The sequence below is a fragment of the Muntiacus reevesi genome, chromosome 10 (genome assembly GCF_963930625.1).
Source record: "Muntiacus reevesi chromosome 10, mMunRee1.1, whole genome shotgun sequence".
Taxonomy (NCBI): Eukaryota; Metazoa; Chordata; class Mammalia; order Artiodactyla; family Cervidae; genus Muntiacus; species Muntiacus reevesi.
In genome coordinates, this window is record NC_089258.1 from 26,292,135 (window position 1) to 26,310,864 (window position 18,730).

Genomic DNA, 18,730 nt, shown 5'->3' on the forward strand with positions numbered 1-18,730 from the left:
GCAAAGTATGGATCCTTGGAGTCCTGCCTCCTGTTCGTTGGCTGTAGGGATTCTATCAGGGGCTTGAACTTTTATTCCTCAGTGGACTGCTAGCTGGTCATTTTGTAACCCAGTCTTAAATAAATTAAAGGTACCATCTTGGAATAGGTTGATTTTTGTGATCATATCTGTGTTGGAGAAGACTCTTGAGAGCCCCTTAGACTGCAAGAAGATCACATCAGTCAATCCTAAAGGAAATCAGTCCTGCATATACATTGGAAGGACTGATGCTGAAGGTGAAACATCAATACTTTGGCCACCTGATGCGAAGAGTCATCTCATTGGAAAAGAACCCAATGCTGGGAAAGATTGAAGGCAGAAGGAGAAGGGGATGACAGAGGATGAGATGGTTGAATGCTATCACTGACTCAATGGACAAGAGTTTAAGCAAGCTTCGGGAGATGGTGAAGGACAGGGAAGCCTGGCGTGCTGCAGTCCCTGGGGTTGCAAAGAGTTGGACACGACTGAACAACAAATCTGTAGTTCTAACAGAAGATTTGTTTATTATAAGGTCAGCTTCATGCAAAGAAGCAGAATTTAATTGGATTTCAGAGAAGTGGAGATCTACTAAAGATAGGAATAGTGTCGTTAGAAGTGGTACAGTTGTTTGAAGTCTGTAATTGAGAATCATTACTTTGGGCAGCAGGGAAAGAACAGTTGAGGTGAGATAAAGGTCTGGAGAGAGAAAAAGTTGTTACTTTTAAGGGGCTAATAAATAATTAATCTTGTGAGAAAAGTAGCTTTAACAGACACACAGAGGACTGACTGATGGGAAAGATAGTTGGCCAAAATTGGATACAAACCAGTTAAGATATAAATGAGATCTGCCTGAGCTTGACACTTGGCTTTGGAGGTTGACAAAAATGGTTTCTTATGAGTGGGATGCTTTAATGACTCATTGGGCATGGAGATTTACAGATGCTCATGTTTTCAGAGCATTTATTTATTCAAGGTTGGTCCATTAACATTTCATTATTCTTGGTTGATTTCTTTTTTTTAATAGCAAGTTGTATCTGTCATTTATAGGGCTATTAATTTGATGACTCAATGTTCCTCCTCACTTACTTGGGTGTTTCTAGTCTTTTTGTGTGAGTTTTCTTTAATCAGTTTAGGTCTTTAACTGGTTTTCATTAATTCTGCTTCTCCTGGAAACCTTTGCTGATTTGTGAAACCATTGTTTCTCAGGATTGGAAGGGTCGGAAATAGTCTAATCCACAGTTAATTTAATGCTTGATTCTCTTGTATTGCTCTTTTCCATTTCAGACTTAAATAGCTGATATCTTGATTTTAGTAGTTGGATTTATCAAGAAGTAGGATTTGGGGACTTTGTGACAACATAGCAGTCTCAGACCCAGAGTCATTTGGAGATAACCAATTGGCCATAGTTTGGAGTAGCTGAGGGCCAGCTGGTTTAGATGCTGAAGTATTGATACCATCCAGTGGCATCTACTACAGGGTACTCTGACCTTTCTTTTTAAACCCTGGACTGGGAGTGGGAATGCAGTTAGACTTAGGATTCAGACTCTCAGTTCAGTTCAGTTCAGTCGCTCAGCCGTGTCCGACTCTTTGCGACCACATGAATCGCAGCATGCCAGGCCTCCCTGTCCATCACAAACTCCCAGAGTCTACCCAAACCCATGTCCGTCGAGTCGGTGATGCCATCCAGCCATCTCATCCTCTGTTGTCCCCTTCTCCTCCTGCCCCCAATCCCTCCCAGCATCAGGGTCTTTTCCAATGAGTCAACTCTTCGCATGAGGTGGCCAAAGTATTGGAGTTTCAGCTTCAGCATCAGTCCTTCCAATGAACACCCAGGACTGATCTCCTTTAGGATGGACTGGTTGGAGCTCCTTGCAGTCCAAGGGACTCTCAAGAGTCTTCTCCAACACCACAGTTCAAAAGCATCAGTTTTTCGGCACTCAGCTTTCTTCATATTCCAACTCTCACGTCCATACATCACCACTGGAAAAACCATAGCCTTGACCAGACGGACCTTTGTTGGCAAAATAATGTCTCTGCTTTTTAATATGCTATCTAGGTTGGTCATAACTTTCCTTCCAAGGAGTAAGGGTCTTTTAATTTCATGGCTGCAGTCACCATCTGCAGGGTCAGGCTAAACCTAGGAATCTTATGCTTCTAGCACTTTCTCCATGGTTCTGATCTATTCATGGGCAGGGAAAGGGTTTTGGTTGGTGGTACAGAATCGGTCTCTTTTCTTTCAAAGTTAGTTGGCTAAAGCCAACCTGCTGTTCTTGGAGACTCTGCTGTTTGTAAATTAGGCTAAAATGCTGGGAAACGTTCTCTAGAAGGATTCTAAATTATAACTCCTTAATATTTTCTGCTTATGTAATTTGAATGCGGAGTCCTTGGTGTCGTTCAGGCTTTACCAAGGAAGCCCAGTTGATGGCTGCCAGGAGGCTTGACCAACTGTTGTTTCTAGAATTCACCAAGCCCTGGGGCTTCAAGGCTCAGAATCTTGATTTTACTTTTATGAGTCCATACTTTTGTTAATAGTAGATTCATGTAAACCATAGTTTTAAGACACATGCATCATCTTGGGAGGCTAATTTATTAAACTGACATACAGACCAGATTTTTTGTCAGCTTAGCTAGTATTAAGGAAAAGCCAAATTATTATTTAAGAATTATCGTATTTATGCCTAATAGAAAAGCAGTGCAATTATTAAAAAATCCAATCCAAATATGGACACATATAAATAGAGTCCTTTCTGATCCCGCCTCATGAGATAACAGTCGTTCACAGCTTAGTCTATATATATTCTTCCAGGCTCTCTGCACATGCAATAACTTGTGTTGCTCCAGTGCTTTATTTTCTAAAGCTCTGTAGTTATGTTATGCACACTGCTTGTCAATTTGTGGGAAGCCAGAGGACAGTGAGGTCGACTAACGACATGGAATTAGGTGAAGGGGAGTAGACCGGATTACTCACAGCACAGCAGCTCAGTATCCTGAATTGTCTATTCAGCGTTCCAGAGTCGGCTGCTCTGGCACCCCTTCCCCAAAACAGTTTGGAAGACCAGTGTCAGTGTATATCTTTCAGACTGTTATTTGTCATTAGAATTGGCCAGTTACAGATCCTGGCACCCAGGAGGTGCTAAATAAATAGTACGTGTATATGTACTTCTCCACCTGGCCCCTTGTTTCTGACAAGTACATTCTGTAGCTGTGTTTATACCATGGTCTAGTTTTGCCTTGGTCTGTGTGTCCTTTGGTCTCTTTAAAAGGTGACTTTTCTTTCTCTACTTTCATCTGTTTTATCTTATATTTCGGGCTTCGCAGGTGGCTCAGTAGTGAAGAATCTGCCTGCTAAAGCAGGAGACTTGGGTTTGATTCCTGGGTCGCAAAGATCCCCTGGAGTAGGAAATGGCAACCCACTCCAGTATTCTTGCTTGGAGAATCCCAGGGAGAGAGGAGCCTGGCAGCTACAGCCCATGGGGTCGCAAAAGAGTTGGACACGACTTAGTGACTAAACAACAACAACCTTATATTTCAGTTCTCTGCAACCTCACTTCTCTTTTCCCCTTATGCTGCCTACAAAGGGAATGAAAGTCTACACTTTTAATAATTCTTGTAATTTCTAATTTCTCAGAAAAAAATGTTTTCTTTCATCAAATTTCACTATTACCCAGCTCTTTACCTTAAACGATTTTGCTTTTATCTTGTTGTATACCTAGTGGAGCTATTAAAAGTGTTCATATGGAGTCTGTCAGTAGAACTCCATATGTGAGGTGGCCAGAATGACCGCCTTTTAGTGCAGTTTTTCTTATACATATAACAACTCTATTGAGATGTAAACATACACTATATAATTTACCCATCTTAAGTATACTGCTCAATGATTTTGAGTATATCCACTGAGTTTTGATCACTGCAATCGATTTTAGAACATTTTCATCATCCTCCAAAGAAACTTTATACATATTAGCAGTCAATCCCCATTCCCTTCAACTCCCATCCAACCCTAGGCAAACACTAATCTATTTTCTCTTTCTGTAGATTTACCGATTCTGGACATTTCATATAAACAGAATTACATACAATAAAATGTGGACTTTGTGTTTGACATCTTTCAGGTACATTGTTTTCAAAGTTCATTCTTGTTGTAGTATGTTTCACAATTCATTCCTTTTTATTCCAAAATGTATCTTCCATGCTATGGGATAAATCACATTTGTATGTATCTATTCATCAGTTGATAGGCATTTGTATGTGATTTCCTAATAGCAAAGTAGCGTTTTAAATTATTATTACTCTTGAAATTCAAACAAATGCTATGCAAAATATAGATGGAAGTTACGGAAGGCTGTGAAAGTGCTGGACTCAATATGCCATCAAATTTGGAAAACTCAGCAGTGGCCACAGGACTGGAAAAGGTCAGTTTTCTTTCCAATCCCAAAGAATGCTCAAACTACCGCACAATTGCACTCATCTCACACACTAGTAAAATAATGCTCAAAATTCTCCAACCCAGGCTTCAACAATATGTGAACCGTGAACTTCCAGATGTTCAAGCTGGTTTTAGAAAAGGCAGAGGAACCAGAGATCAAATTGCCAACATTCGCTGGATCATCGAGAAAGAAAGAGAGTTCCAGAAAAACACATATATTTCTGCTTTATTGACTATGCCAAAGCCTTTGACTGTGTGGATCACAATAAACTGTGGAAAATTCTGAAAGAGATGGACATACCAAACCACCTGACCTGCCTCTTGAGAAACCTATATGCAAGTCAAGAAGGAACAGTTAGAACTGGACATGGAACAACAGATTGGTTCCTAATAGGAAAAGGAGTACATCAAGGCTGTTTATTGTCACTCTGTTTGTTTAACTTATATGCAGAGTAGATCATGAGAAACGCTGGGCTGGAAGAAGCACAAGCTGGAATCAAGATTGCCGGGAGAAATATCAGTAACCTCGGATATGCAGATGACACCACCCTTATGGCAGAAAGTGAAGAGGAACTAAAAAGCCTCTTGATGAAAGTGAAAGAGGAGAGTGAAAAAGTTGACTTAAAGCTCAACATTCAGAAAACTAAGATCATGGCATCTGGTTCCATCACTTCATGGCAAGTAGATAGGGAAACAGTGGAAACAGTGTCAGACTTTATTTTGGGGGGCTCCAAAATCACTGCAGATGGTGATTGCAGCCATGAAATTAAAAGACGCTTACTCCTTGGAAGGAAAGTTATGACCAACCTAGATAGCATATTAGAAAGCAGAGACATTAGTTTGCCAACAAAGGTCCATCTAGTCAAGGCTATGGTTTTTCCAGTGGTCATGTATGGACGTGAGAGTTGGACTGTGAAGAAAGCTGAGCGCCGAAGATTTGATGCTTTTGAACTGTGGTGTTGGAGAAGACTCTTGAGAGACCCTTGGACTGCAAGGAGATCCAACCAGTCCATCCTAAAGGAGATCATTCCTGGGTGTTCATTGGAAGGACTGATGTTGAAGCTGAAACTCCAATACTTTGGCCACCTCATGCGAAGGGTTGACTCATTTGAAAAGACCCTGATGCTGGGAAAGACTGAGGGCAGGAAGAGAAGGGGAGGACAGAATGAGATGGTTGGATGGCATCACCGACTAGATGGACACGGGTTTGGGTGGACTCTGGGAGTTTGTGATGGACAGGGAGGCCTGGCATGCTGTGATTCGTGGGGTCGCAAAGAGTCGGACATGACAGAGTGACTGAACTGAACTGAACTGAACAGAAGGAGGAAACAACTATTTGTTTCCACCTGTTAAACACCACTACAGGTGTCTTCTTCAAATATCAGCAGTAATATTTGGACAGCTGGAAATTATCTTTGAAATCAAAATACAAAACATGTTTAAAAATATGTTATTCTTGGTTATGTCCTATAATAATTTTCCTGTAAGAAGAAATATTAGCCATGCAAACAATAAATTTAGATAAAACAAGCCACAGAATGTACTATAATATTTTTGCTGTGCATTTCACCCTTGAACAGCATGGGTTGGAACTGCGTGGGTCTACTTGTTCTCAGATTTTTCCAACAGTAAATACCACAGTTCCACATGATCTGTAGGTGGTTGAATCCTCCAGTACAGAACCTGGGATATGGAAGAAGCATGGATACAGAGGATTGACTATAAAGTCATATGCAGATTTTTGACTACATGGGGTTAGGTGCCCCTAACCTTTGCTTTGTTCAATGGTAAACTGTAATTCTTATGCCTCTTATTTCCTCCTCCCTCCCCTTCCACATCCAACCATCCACAGTGTCCATACAAGATACATGTGTTTTTTTTTTAACTAAATTTTTTATCAAAGATAATTTACAATGTTTTATTAATTTCTGCTGTACAGCAAAGTGACTCAGTTTAAATATATATATTTTCTTTTTATTATTCTTTTTTATTAAAGTTTGTTATAGAATATTGAGTATAGTTCCCTGTGCTATACGGTAGGACCTTGTTGTTGATCCAGTCTATATGTAGTAGTTTGCGTCTGCTAATCCCAGACTCCCAGTCCACCCCACCTATCTTTTGGCAACCATAAATCTGTTCCTTATGTCCATACAGGAGACAGTAACCACAATAAACAGGGCAGAGTAGAGTGATCATGGGCCTTAGGGCTCAACTACCTGCTTCACATCCCTACTGTTTTAGTGCTTATTGGCTGTGTACCCTGTATACATCCCTCACTACGCTGGTGTATTTCCTCTGTAATGTTTATTAGAGTGTACTACCTCTCAGATGTTACTGGTTCTCCTGCATTTTTCAGGAGAAATCTTGCTATTGCCTAGGTGATTCTCAGCATACAGCTTTCTAGCGAAGTTTGAAATGTTCTGATCTCTTGTCAGATAGAATGACTTAAATACATTCTGGTTGTTTTCATTGTGCATCTATTTATATCTGACACTATATTGAGGAAGTAGAAAAAGTATGACCTGGAGAAATGGGAGTTAATATTTATCTTTGTTATTTCTTCCATAATTAAATAGCACGAATGGAAGTAAAAAATGCATTGTAAGTGTAACTATTTCAAAACTGCACTATCCTTTTCTAATGCTTGTACATTTGCATAGACTATTTTATAAGTTGTATAACCGGAGCATGGCATACTTTTATACCGTGTTTCTAAACACAGCTTTTTATCATTATCATTTTATATGTTACTGTGCAACGTCTTTATAATTATCCTTATGGTTGCTTAATATTTCATTCTCATTTTAAACTATTTTCTATTAGTAGATAGTTAATTTCTAATTTTTTTCTCATAATAGCACTAGATTGGACATCCCACATGCAGCTCTTTTAGTGTTTTAGATTACTTTGAGTTATTTGAAATGTATCGCCAAATTACTTTCCCAAAATATCTAACTGATAGACATTGCTTTCAGTTTCAGAATAGTGTTTTTTAAAACTGAAGTATAGTTGATATGCCATATTGTTACAGGTGTGCAATATAGTGATCCACAATTTTTAAAGGTTGTGCTCCATTTGCAGTTTTTGTAAAATGTTGGCTGTATTCTCTGTATTGTATGGTAAATCCGTGTAGCTTCTTTTATAGCTAACAATTGATTGCTCTTAATCCCCTACCCCTATATTGGCCCCTCCCTTCCATCTCCCCACAAGTAACTGCAAGTTTGTTCTCTGCTTGTTTTTTTGTTACATTCAGTAGTGTTGTGCTTTTTATTCTGCATATAAATGATCCTAATATTTGTCTTCCTCTGTCTGATTTATTTCACTTAGCATTAATACCCTCCAAGTCCATCCATGTTGTTGCAGATGGCAAGGTTTCACTCTCTTTTTATGAGCTCCAGCATAGTTTTAACCACTGCCATCAGCCTTTTCTTCTGAGTACTGAATTTTCAGTGGGAGCATCCATCCTAACCATGAACCCGTATGCTCTGGTTTGCAGAAATGCATTGGGAGAAAGATCGGCACCATCTGTATTCACATCTCCCAGTCTGTGGGTGACCGAATATGTTTTGGAGCGTCTCAAAATAAGGTCTCAGAGAAGTCCTACTGAAAAGACTAGACTTCGTTAGCTAGCGTTTCTAAAACTTACTTAAGTCTAGAATTTGTTTTTCTCACAGACCCTATTGACAGATATCTCTGGGAAATGCTATATTGTGCAATATCTGTAGGAAAAGGAGCCAGCCTGTGATACAGTAGAAGCTTTTTAGGGAAATGATCTTATGCCGGAGACAGGACGTTTGCACAAACATCATGCTACTTGAGTGATGAAAGACCTTGCCTTGTTCATTCATCCATTAAATAAATTTACTGAGAGCCTGTTATGTGCTAGACACTGTTCATCTACTGGGGATATAGCAGTGAATAAAACCAACAAGTTCTTGCCCTGAAGTAGGCAGTAAGTTTGGAAGAATAGCCATTATATAATTCAACCACTTAGGGCAAGATTCTCTACACATTGTTTCATGTGGACTAGGTTTCCTCTTGAAGAATTTTAAGTGCTTACTGATCCCTGATTTAAACAAAAAAAATAGAAACATTATCCTAACTCTCAAAAAACTCATCATCTACTGGAGAAGTAAGTAATTATATTGTGAAATAATAATTATTGTGATGGTGGTATGTACATAGTGTGCAATACTAACTCCAAGGAAAGGAATGTAATCTACATTTTCATAAATTATCTACCTATGATAGGAATTTGTTCCCTTCAGAGTTCTTAGGCACTGCCATAGAACTGAACATGTATTTATTTCTGTGCACAATTACTGTAGACTAAAGACATCTTCATTGCCAAAGACAAGATCTAATTTTGATTTAAGACATAAATTTACTCACTTCCACTTACCCATTAGCTATGATATATGATCAGAGTAGTCTTCATATTTCTTCTCCATAAGTCATCATAGTCTTCATAAGTCGGTTCTTAGCCATTCCATCAGGGAAAGGAAGCACGGTTGGAATGAGAATCCTATCTTGAGTACCTGTGAGTTCCTGCTTTAAGAGAAAGGGTAACAGTATAAAAGTCAGCAAATCCGTTAGCTACAGGAAACTGGCTGTACTATAGAAGGTTGGAGGTGCAAAGTACAGCTTTGGGCCTGTCAGTCTGCCCTTGGTGTCACCAAGTACTGAAGATATTCTGACACTTGTAGGCTGTGATGGGGGGAAATGAAGCCCCCAAAAACTATATAATTAAAGTAAAACCAAATATAATTTTAAATTAAAAATGTTACTTTCCACTGATTCAGAAGAAAGGCAAGTTAGAAATACTATTCAAGGGTTACAGACAGGTTTATCTGTATAATTTTGATCGTGTTTCTTTCCTCATGGAGGTAAAATATGCTGTGAGCTATGTTGCAGGCAGGAGGAACGTGGCCCCTCCCCAGTAATTGTCACGTGCTCATGTACAAGGAAGACAGCCCCTGGGACATCTGATGGAAGAAGGACATCTTTGTAACAAACCCACAGTTTTTTTTTTTTTTTTAGGGCATTCAGGGAAAGAATGAAGTCATTGGCAACATATCTCCCCATGATCTTTCTGTCACTGCGTAAATGCATAACTTAGAGCAACTATCATTGGCATTTCACTCTTTTTCCTTAAACAGATGAATGTTTGTGGTTTAGCATAAAGTTCATGAACTAAGAAAAGCAGTTGGACACAGATGCCTGTATCTTTCCACTCAATGTAACTTATTACCTTTAACTGCCTGTTAAAATCATGCTTTTATTTTTCCCTTTCAAATATGAATTGCTATCACCAGGCTTAGCAAATGAAACAGATTACTTATGGTAACTGTACATAGTTATGCACTCCAAATCCTTGAGAGAGCTTTCCCAAAGGACAGGCACTGTCTTTCAAAATCCTATTACAAGATTTAATTTTCAGGTGCTCTGAACAGAGGCTGAAAGCCTCCATGTTTTATTGCTACCCAACTTCATCGGGTCTGCTCACTCTACTGAAAATTGTGGCAAAAATGATACACATCAGCTCTTTTATTCTTTTGTTACTACTCTGTGCAAATAAAAGCATATTGGGGAATTTAATGAACCATTAAGTCCTTGCTCCTTGGAGGGAGCTTTGAAGATTTGGAGTGTACGACTATCTGTCTTTAACACTGGAGGTTTTTGTGTAAAGCAGATTGGCATGAACAAAATAAAGTCTTCACAGATAGCCCAGTGCTTACAACATATGTACTTAAATCACAAATGTCTATAGTAGTGACCTTGGAGATGGAATCAGTGACTAGAGGCTTTCTGGTTGTGCTAAGAAGTAGAGCTGCTGGAAATATGATCCTGTTTCAGAGGTAGTCTGTTTACCCAGAAAATAGAGACTGTGGTGGTCAAAGAAAATTGGAGAGAGGGAATTTGATTATTCAAAAAAGTAATGAACAATTTTCAAGGATACATCCTGGAAATCTGCTGGGTGAAAGACCACATCTTATCTTCCTTTAGCCTTCACATACAGAGTTGGCTTTTCATTGGAATCTGGGAAAGGCAGGGTGGATGGATCTGTGTTGTAGAGAGGTAGGCACACAGGAAGGATGACATCAGTACGCCTGTCATTAGGTGTAGGCTTCAGCTTATTGCAATCCCTGGCCAATCAGTCTAATTCTACTTTTTGCTGTCCCGTAGGAACATAAGCAAGTGTTGATAACCTTACAATGATAATCTGGATTCTGTTTAAATTTCTAAGTACTTAACCATGAGTAATGAATAATTGTGGTATACCTCCTGACTAATAAAGACAGCGGCATGGGCAGTGCTGTAGTTGTGAATTGCTGGCCCAAATGATGTTGGAATTGACTCTGGTTTGTCCTTTATTTTCAGGGTTAATGCTACCTATACCCTAATTTTCTTTCTTTGGACCAGCCTCCCAGATTGCCACATATTGTAGCTTTGAATGAAGGAGAATGCAGTTATCTAGCTTGCTCTGGGGAAATGACAAGGGGGAGCCTCTAGTCCTTTAGCCTATCAGAAATTCCAGCTTACAGTGACTCTGGATGTATGTGACCAGATACTAGTTAACTCAGTATTAGTGGGAATCTCAATGACATCAACATGAAAATATTATTCTAGTTAGCTTAATAAATACAGCCCTGCACTAATTGTACCAAAAAACAAAGGACAATATGTTTTCTCTTTTCCAAAACCGAAAGGCCTCTTTCTAAATGGAGCAGCCATAAAATGTAGTATAGAGAAATCTTAATGGCTACGAAGAGAGAAAAATGGCTGACTTGTGTTTTTTTGGTTTTTTTTTTAAATGAACTTAATGTTCTGTTTGTTTACTACTACACATTTCTGAGTGGAATAATTCTTATTTGGCAGTCAATATTTCCCATCAGAGCTAGAAAGAATTTTTAGTATGTTTTGTGCATAAAGCACATTCTATTTTAGACAACAGAGAATCATTTTTTAGTGTTTGCTTCAGAAGTTTATGAGGTAGTTTCAACAAATCTTACAAATGTTTACTTAACGGTTCCCCATCTCTATTCCTGTAGTACTTTTTACACATCTCTATTTTGACCTCACTTATGTTATCAAGTCCTTGGTTTGCCTCTCTTGCTAAACTAAAGCTTTGTGAGGGTAGGGGGCTGTCTTACCTGGCTTTAGATCTCAGATTCTTTGTGTGGTGCTGAGTATTTATTTGAAGAACTGACAGAATGCTTAAAAGTGTTACCTGAAAAGTTAAGTAACTTTTTATATAATTTACAATACTGTTGTTTAAAGCACATTTTTCATTATTGTCACATAATGTTTACAAAAATCTCATGGGTCAAGGAAAGACTCATAGTACAAGGTAATAGTGTTACTGAGTTATGATGGGAATCTTTTGGGAATCTTTGCACATCAATCTTAATTAGAAGAGAGTCAAACAGACAGTATGCAGAGTGTAAAAAGAGGATGGGGGCATTTGGTCTTTGCTGTTAGATATCACCTGGATCTTTGAGCTTGTTTCCAAATTTGAGACTTCGCTGCTTTTTGTCTTAAGTCTCTGATCCTTTTATGTCTTCCAGCCCTGCCTGTTTCTGTGAACTAGATTCACATCTGTCAGACCTTTTCCTTCCTAGTGGTTCCCTGGCTTGGCCCACCCTGCCTGCCCTGATATTGCTAATGCCCTCCAGTGATGCCTGATTTGACTCACTGGTTGTAACATATCACTTGTCAGAACCTTTGTGAGTGACTGTTATCTACAAAAACATTTACTCAACAACTTTATCTTCACTTGAAATAACATGGAAATCTAAGACAGAACTTTTCACAGCATATATTTCCTAAAAAATGCACACCCCTATGAAATCAGATTCATCAGAAAGCCTTGGTTTTAGCTGTTAGGGCTCATGGTGCATGTGAAGCCTAGGATGTAGTTACCTGTACTATGACTTCTGAAAGAGATATTATGGAAATTGGTTTTGTTTTGTTTTAAAATCTATGGTGTGTAAAATGTAGGAAGGAATGTGAAGATGTTAAACATTGTGATAGTGAATGGTGAAAAGTTGCTTAGTCGTGTCCAACTCTTTGCAACCCCATGGACTGTAGCCTACCAGGCTCTTCCTCCACGGGATTTTCCAGGCAAGAATACTGGAGTGGGTTGCCATTTCCTTCTCCAGGAGATCTTCCCAACCCAGGGACTGAACCCAGGTCTCCCGCATTGTAGGTTTTACCACTTTACCGTCTGAGCCACCAGGGACTAACTTTAAGGATATGAATATAACACAAACATCAGGCAGACATCAGCTGTGATCTGACTTAGATTTATTTTTTATGGTCTAGTACTAGTATTAAAAATTGTAATTCTGCTTTCTAGGTTGTTAGTCTTGTAGAGTGTGCAGGAAGACTGTAATGTGAATGCTGTTGTGCACATATATTTACACCCTTATTTTAAAAATACTTTATTATGGAAAAGTTTAAAACTTCATTTTACCTGTTTTTGGAAGTCTTTATTTCTTTGTGTAATATCCAAGTTTGTCTCATACTCTTCCTCTGCCTGAATAACTTTTGTACTTCAGTTTGCTGCTGATAAATTCTCTTAGGTTTTGTTGAAAAAGTCTTCATTTCTGAGAGAGATTTTCTCTGGGTATAAAATTCTGAGTTGATAATGCATTTATTTTTTCTTTTTAATTCTTTCAGTAATTAAAAGATGTCATCCCATGGTTTTTTGCTTTGCACGATTTCTGATAAGAAGTTTGCTTAAAAAAAAAAAGAAGTTTGCTTAATCTTTGCTTCTTTGTTTTTTTGTTTTTTTAATCTTTGCTTCTTTGTTTACAATGTGCCCTTTCCTCCCTCTTGCTGCCATCAAAATGATGTCTCTGTGTTTGGTTTTCAACATTTTGAATATAGTTTGTGTAGGGTATGTGTGTATACATGTGTGTGTTGTATTTATCCTGCTTGGAATTCTGTCAGCTTCTTGGATCTATGGTTTGATTTCTTATGTTATTTTTTCTTCTAACATTTCTGTCAGTATTTCTTCTAACATTTCCTCTGCTCCATTTATTCTTCTTCTGGGATTACAGTCACACACGTTAGACCATTTGATATTATCCTATAGTTCTTGGACGTTCTGTTCAGAGTTTTTAATTTTAATTTTCTTTTTTTGTGTGTTTCACTTTGGGTAATTTCTGTTGACCTATCCTTGAATTTATTGAGCCTTTACTTGGCAATGTTTAGTTTACTGATGAGCCTAACAAAGGCATTCTTCATCTCTGTTATCATGTTTTTTGTTTTTTAAATGTTTTCTTAACTCTTTCTTATAGTTTCCACCTCTCTGCTAGAGTTTGAGGACTCAGGTTTTTTCCACTTATTTTCCTTATTTCAGGTACTAAATAAGACCAAAGGAATCATACAGTCCAAGTCTTTAAGTGACCAAGGGAAAAGAGACTTGTTTGACTTGCTCAAGATCAACTGCTTTGATCTTCAAAACAATTCTGTTAATTATCATGTAACTGTTAATCATGTAATGATTAGTTATCATGTAATGGTAACTAACAGAATTGTTTTGAAGATCAAAGCAGTTGATCTTGAGCAAGTCAAGCAAGTCTCTTTCTTTTCCCTTGGTCACTTAAAGACTTGGACTGTATGATTCCTTTGGTCTTATTTAGTTCCTGAAATGTAAGATTCTGTGAATGGGAAGAGACCTAACACTGATTGACAGCCTGTATTAACCTTATGCAGAATTTGAGAAAGGGATAAAAATCACATTTAAAAGTGCTTTTGAAAACATTTTACTTTTTCTAGGTCTATGTGGATTTTAATTGGAAGAAACAGACAGCATTAAATCCAGTTACCACTTGGTTAAGTCTGTTAAAGAATCATTAAATTTTTTCAACTGTTGGGTTTCCTGACTCGCTTGAGAAATTTCATGGCTTATAAAACATACCACTCTTTTTCTCTGTGCCTATAGAATTTTAAATTATTGGGTTGCAGTTTGCAGTGTGAGGAAAGTTTGCAGTGTGAGGAAAAACTAATGGAGGTATTTTTGCTCTTTACTGGCTAAGTGCAAAATGAATGGTATTCTCACTGGATTTGGCTTTGTGGCCACAGACTTGGGTTCAGATCCCAACTCCACAGTTGTGAAACCTTGGTCTGATAAGTTAACTTTTGGGTCTGAGTTTCTTAACTGTGCAGTAAGGACGATACCTGCATCAGAGAGCTATTTTATTTTATTTTTATTTTTTTTTTTTATTTATTTATTTTTTTTCAGTGGGTTTTGTCATACATTGACATGAATCAGCCATATAGTTACAAGTATTCCCCATCCCGATCCCCCCTCCCACCTCCCTCCCCACCCGACTCCTCAGGGTCCTCCCAGTGCACCAGGCCCGAGCACCTGACTCATGTATCCCACCTGGGCTGGTGGTCCGTTTCACCATAGATAATATACATGCTGTTCTTTCAAAACATCCCACCCTCACGTTCTCCCCCAGAGTTCAAAAGTCTGTTCTGTACTTCTGTGTCTCTTTTTCTGTTTTGCGTATAGGGTTATCGCCACCATCTATCTAAATTCCGTATATATGTGTTAGTATACTGTAATGTTCTTTATCTTTCTGGCTTACTTCACTCTGTATAATGGGCTCCAGTTTCATCCATCTCATTAGAACTGATTCAAATGAATTCTTTTTAACGGCTGAGTAATATTCCATGGTGTATATGTACCACAGCTTCCTTATCCATTCATCTGCTGATGGGCATCTGGGTTGCTTCCATGTCCTGGCTATTATAAACAGTGCTGCAATGAACATTGGGGTGCATGTGTCTCTTTCAGATCTGGATTCCTCAGTGTGTATGCCTAGAAGTGGTATTGCTGGGTCATATGGCAGTTCTATTTCCAGTTTTTTAAGAAATCTCCACACTGTTTTCCATAGTGGCTGTACTAGTTTGCATTCCCACCAACAGTGTAAGAGGGTTCCCTTTTCTCCACACCCTCTCCAGCATTTATTGCTTGTAGACTTTTGGATAGCAGCCATCCTGACTGGCGTGTAATGGTACCTCATTGTGGTTTTGATTTGCATTTCAGAGAGCTATTTTAAAGATAATGTGTGTAAAGCTTTGGGTACAGTGCCTATTTAATAGTAATTAATAGCTGAGAGCTTTAAAAACAGTAGCTACAATGTAAGATGGCCACCATTAAGTTGAAGTTTTATTAAATAGAAGGGGAAAAGTGAGTTTAATATTCTTTCTATTCTTTCAGTGAAAGGGTCCATCTCGTAAAGGGATATTTTAACAATAGGGAGAAGGTTAACTGAAAAGTGAGTGTTGGTGAATAAGAATTATAACTGAGAGTTAGTGTTTACTATGTGATAGATGGTCATATTTAATCCTCAACATAGCCTATGAGATAAACTGCCCCTTCTGGAGAAGCTTTTCTTTATCTGAGTAAGGTTGACCACACCCTCTTTTTGTATTCTTCTGATCCACTTTGTACTTTGTGACTGTTTTTTATTTAACCCCTATCCTCTCTCCACTTCTCATCCCCAGTGAAAGGTTTTCTATGTATTTGGCCCAGACATTGCCCACAGTAAATTGAATTCTTGAGATATTGAATCATTGTGTTTTTCTGATCAAAATGAAATTCTACCATCTTTATGTTATAGGTGAAAATTTAGGCATTAAACGTGAATGTTGGTCTAAAGTAAAAATTAAAAAAAAGTTGTGAATAAAGAGAATGCTCAGTCAGACTTGTTCCTCCTCCTTCCCCTAATACATACTATTTGTTAAGATAAGCAAACGTAATATTTCAACGTAGCCCTTGTTCTGGAAATCACCTTAGAGTAAATGTAATGAATTTCAAAGAGGTGTCCAAATTCTGTGTTTGTAAGTAATTTTACTGTAATGGATATTATTCAAGATTGAAATCATTTAATACAAAGAAACATTCTTTTTCATACTGGAAGCAACTGTCTTCCAAAACGCAGCCCACAATACAGGCATTCTTATTGGAATAACACTGGGAATAATGTCAAATTATTTTTGCGGGGTTTTTTTTGTTTTTTTTTTTTTTTTTTGGTCATTGCAGAAGTTTTCACAAAACTGTATTCCTGATCATAGATTTTTAGAACTGGAAGGAACCTAAGAGATTTAATCTCACTTCTTCCTGCCACCCAGAGAGATGAAGTGATTTATCTAAAATTGTTTAGCAGGGCCGGTTAGCTCAGTTGGTTAGAGCGTGGTGCTAAAATTGTTTAGCTACCTAATGACAGAGCTAAGGAGAAGACAGAGAGAGTCCTTTATCCATTCTCCATAATGCTACATTCCTCTGGAAAAAACTGCCTACTCCCTCTTGGTTTTTAATGCTAGTTCGAGTCTGAGGGTAAGGTTTTTTCCCATGACTAACTAGTGCTCTTGTTTTCTTGTGTGGGTGTTTGGGAACAAGCTATTAAGGGTGGTGGGGTTTTTGTTGTCGCTGTTGAACAACTCAGAGTCTAAGGCACTGAAAAGGCATTTGTCTGGTTAGCATTTAGGGGTCAGGAAGGAGTGGTTGTAGCTCCAAATTTTTGCTCTTAACATCAATAGGCAGATGTTTTAAAGTTGAGTTTTGTACCCTAGGGTCTGAATTCCCTAAACTTTTTGAGAAAATTATGCAGCTACATGCTTATCTCCTAAGAAAAGGATCTGTAGCTTTCATCAGTTTGTCAAAGTTAAAAATTATTGTTTTTTAGATGGAGGAAAAGCTAAGCAAACTTAATTGAGAACTGTGTCCCCACTCTTTTTTTTTTAGGGTTTTTTTTCTTTTTTTAATCAAAAATTTTTAGTATTTATTTTGGTTGCACTGGTTCTTTTTTGGAACAGCGCAGGCTTCTCTAATTGTGGCATGTGGACTTAATTGTGGTATGTAGAATCTTAGTTCCCCAACCAGGGATGGAACCCAGGTCCCCTGCATTGAAGGCATGAAGTCTTATCCACCAGGAAAGTCCCTGGGTCCTCATTCTTGAACTCTAAATACTAATTATACTAGAGGGTTCCCTTATCTCCAGCTTCCTTCTGCTAGTGTCCTTCCTTCTGACAAGCCTTCTAGATTGCTTCCTGTATCTTGTCATGGAAACCACTGGAGGCCCTGGGCTTCTTTTTGCAGAACTTTTTCCATAAGTTTCCCAAGCCTTCAATAGAAATTCATTTTACTCAACTTCCTTCCTAGATGAGAACATGTAGAAAAGCATGTTCTACATTTTTAAGTCTGGCAAAAGTCACACAAAGAAAAAGCTACCACTAAGACTGACATTGGAAGAATTTGTTTATTCATTTTAAAAAGTCTGTACTGACCACATACCACGAACCCTCAGGCTTTGTGTTAGATGCTGGGAAATGAGCAGTGGTCCTTCTCATGCAAAGCTCACATTCTGCTAGGGACACATCTCAGTGGTAGTAATTGAGCATGCTAACTGCTCTAACAGAGGTACCAACAAAGCACTAAATCAATCCTGGCCAGGAAGAGAGATGGGTATTAGGATAAAATTCACAGAAAACTGACAGATATTTGACTTGCATCTTAAAGGTTCAGGGTTTTAGATCAGTGTTATGTTTGTGCCTTCCTCACTTCAGCTAAAATTCACATTTACCACTCTCTTATTTTGTCTTTTCAATTAGAGCTCCAAGCGAGAATGGAAGCCACTGGAGGACCGTAGCTGCACAGACATACCGTGGCTGCTGCTTTTCATCCTCTTCTGCATTGGGATGGTAAGAAGCTCACAGATCCTCAGAACATGAACCCATGATTCAAGGGGATGATGGGGAGTTGGTTTGGAGAGGGCACTTGTTATTTAGATATTTATTTATATTTGTAAATGAATAATCCCTCTTGAATTGCTTATAACTGGAAGTTCTAGGTTACCATAGAGTTAGGTTATTTTTTTCCCCCGTACAGTTAAGTGGTATTGGTACCCCTTGACTTTTTTTTCTTGTCTTTTTGGTTTGCATGAGAACTGAGATCAAAATTAAGGAATAATTGAAACTCTCTCTTTGACTAGATCATTTCAGAAAGCCAGAAAACCTTTGACATAAATATCCATGAACTCTAAGCTTGATGCAGGTGGTGAGCAGAGCAGTGGAATCCGAGTCCTGAGTGTTTATTCAACCCAGTCACACAGTCCTGATGGTTATTTTTTTTGCCAGTCAGTTTCTTTCAGGGACTTGGTGTGCCTTTCTATAAAATTAGAGGTTTTGCTAGATGATATCTACAGTGCTCCCTGTTGTGACTGTTTTTTTAGTTCTTAGAGGGGCGGCCGGTTGCTCCCTGCCTCT

General features: G+C 38.4%; 1 protein-coding gene across 3 annotated transcripts in view; it reads left to right on the forward strand.

Annotated features, from left to right (window-relative positions):
* The window catches only part of SLC44A1 (solute carrier family 44 member 1), a 219,827-nt gene that overhangs the window by 48,096 nt on the left and 153,001 nt on the right, over positions 1-18,730 (forward strand). For all 3 annotated transcript variants that reach the window (XM_065946994.1, XM_065946996.1, XM_065946995.1), the window contains exon 2: positions 18,077-18,166. In XM_065946994.1, coding sequence (XP_065803066.1) covers positions 18,077-18,166 — 90 coding nt within the window. The remainder of the gene's footprint in view (positions 1-18,076; positions 18,167-18,730) is intronic.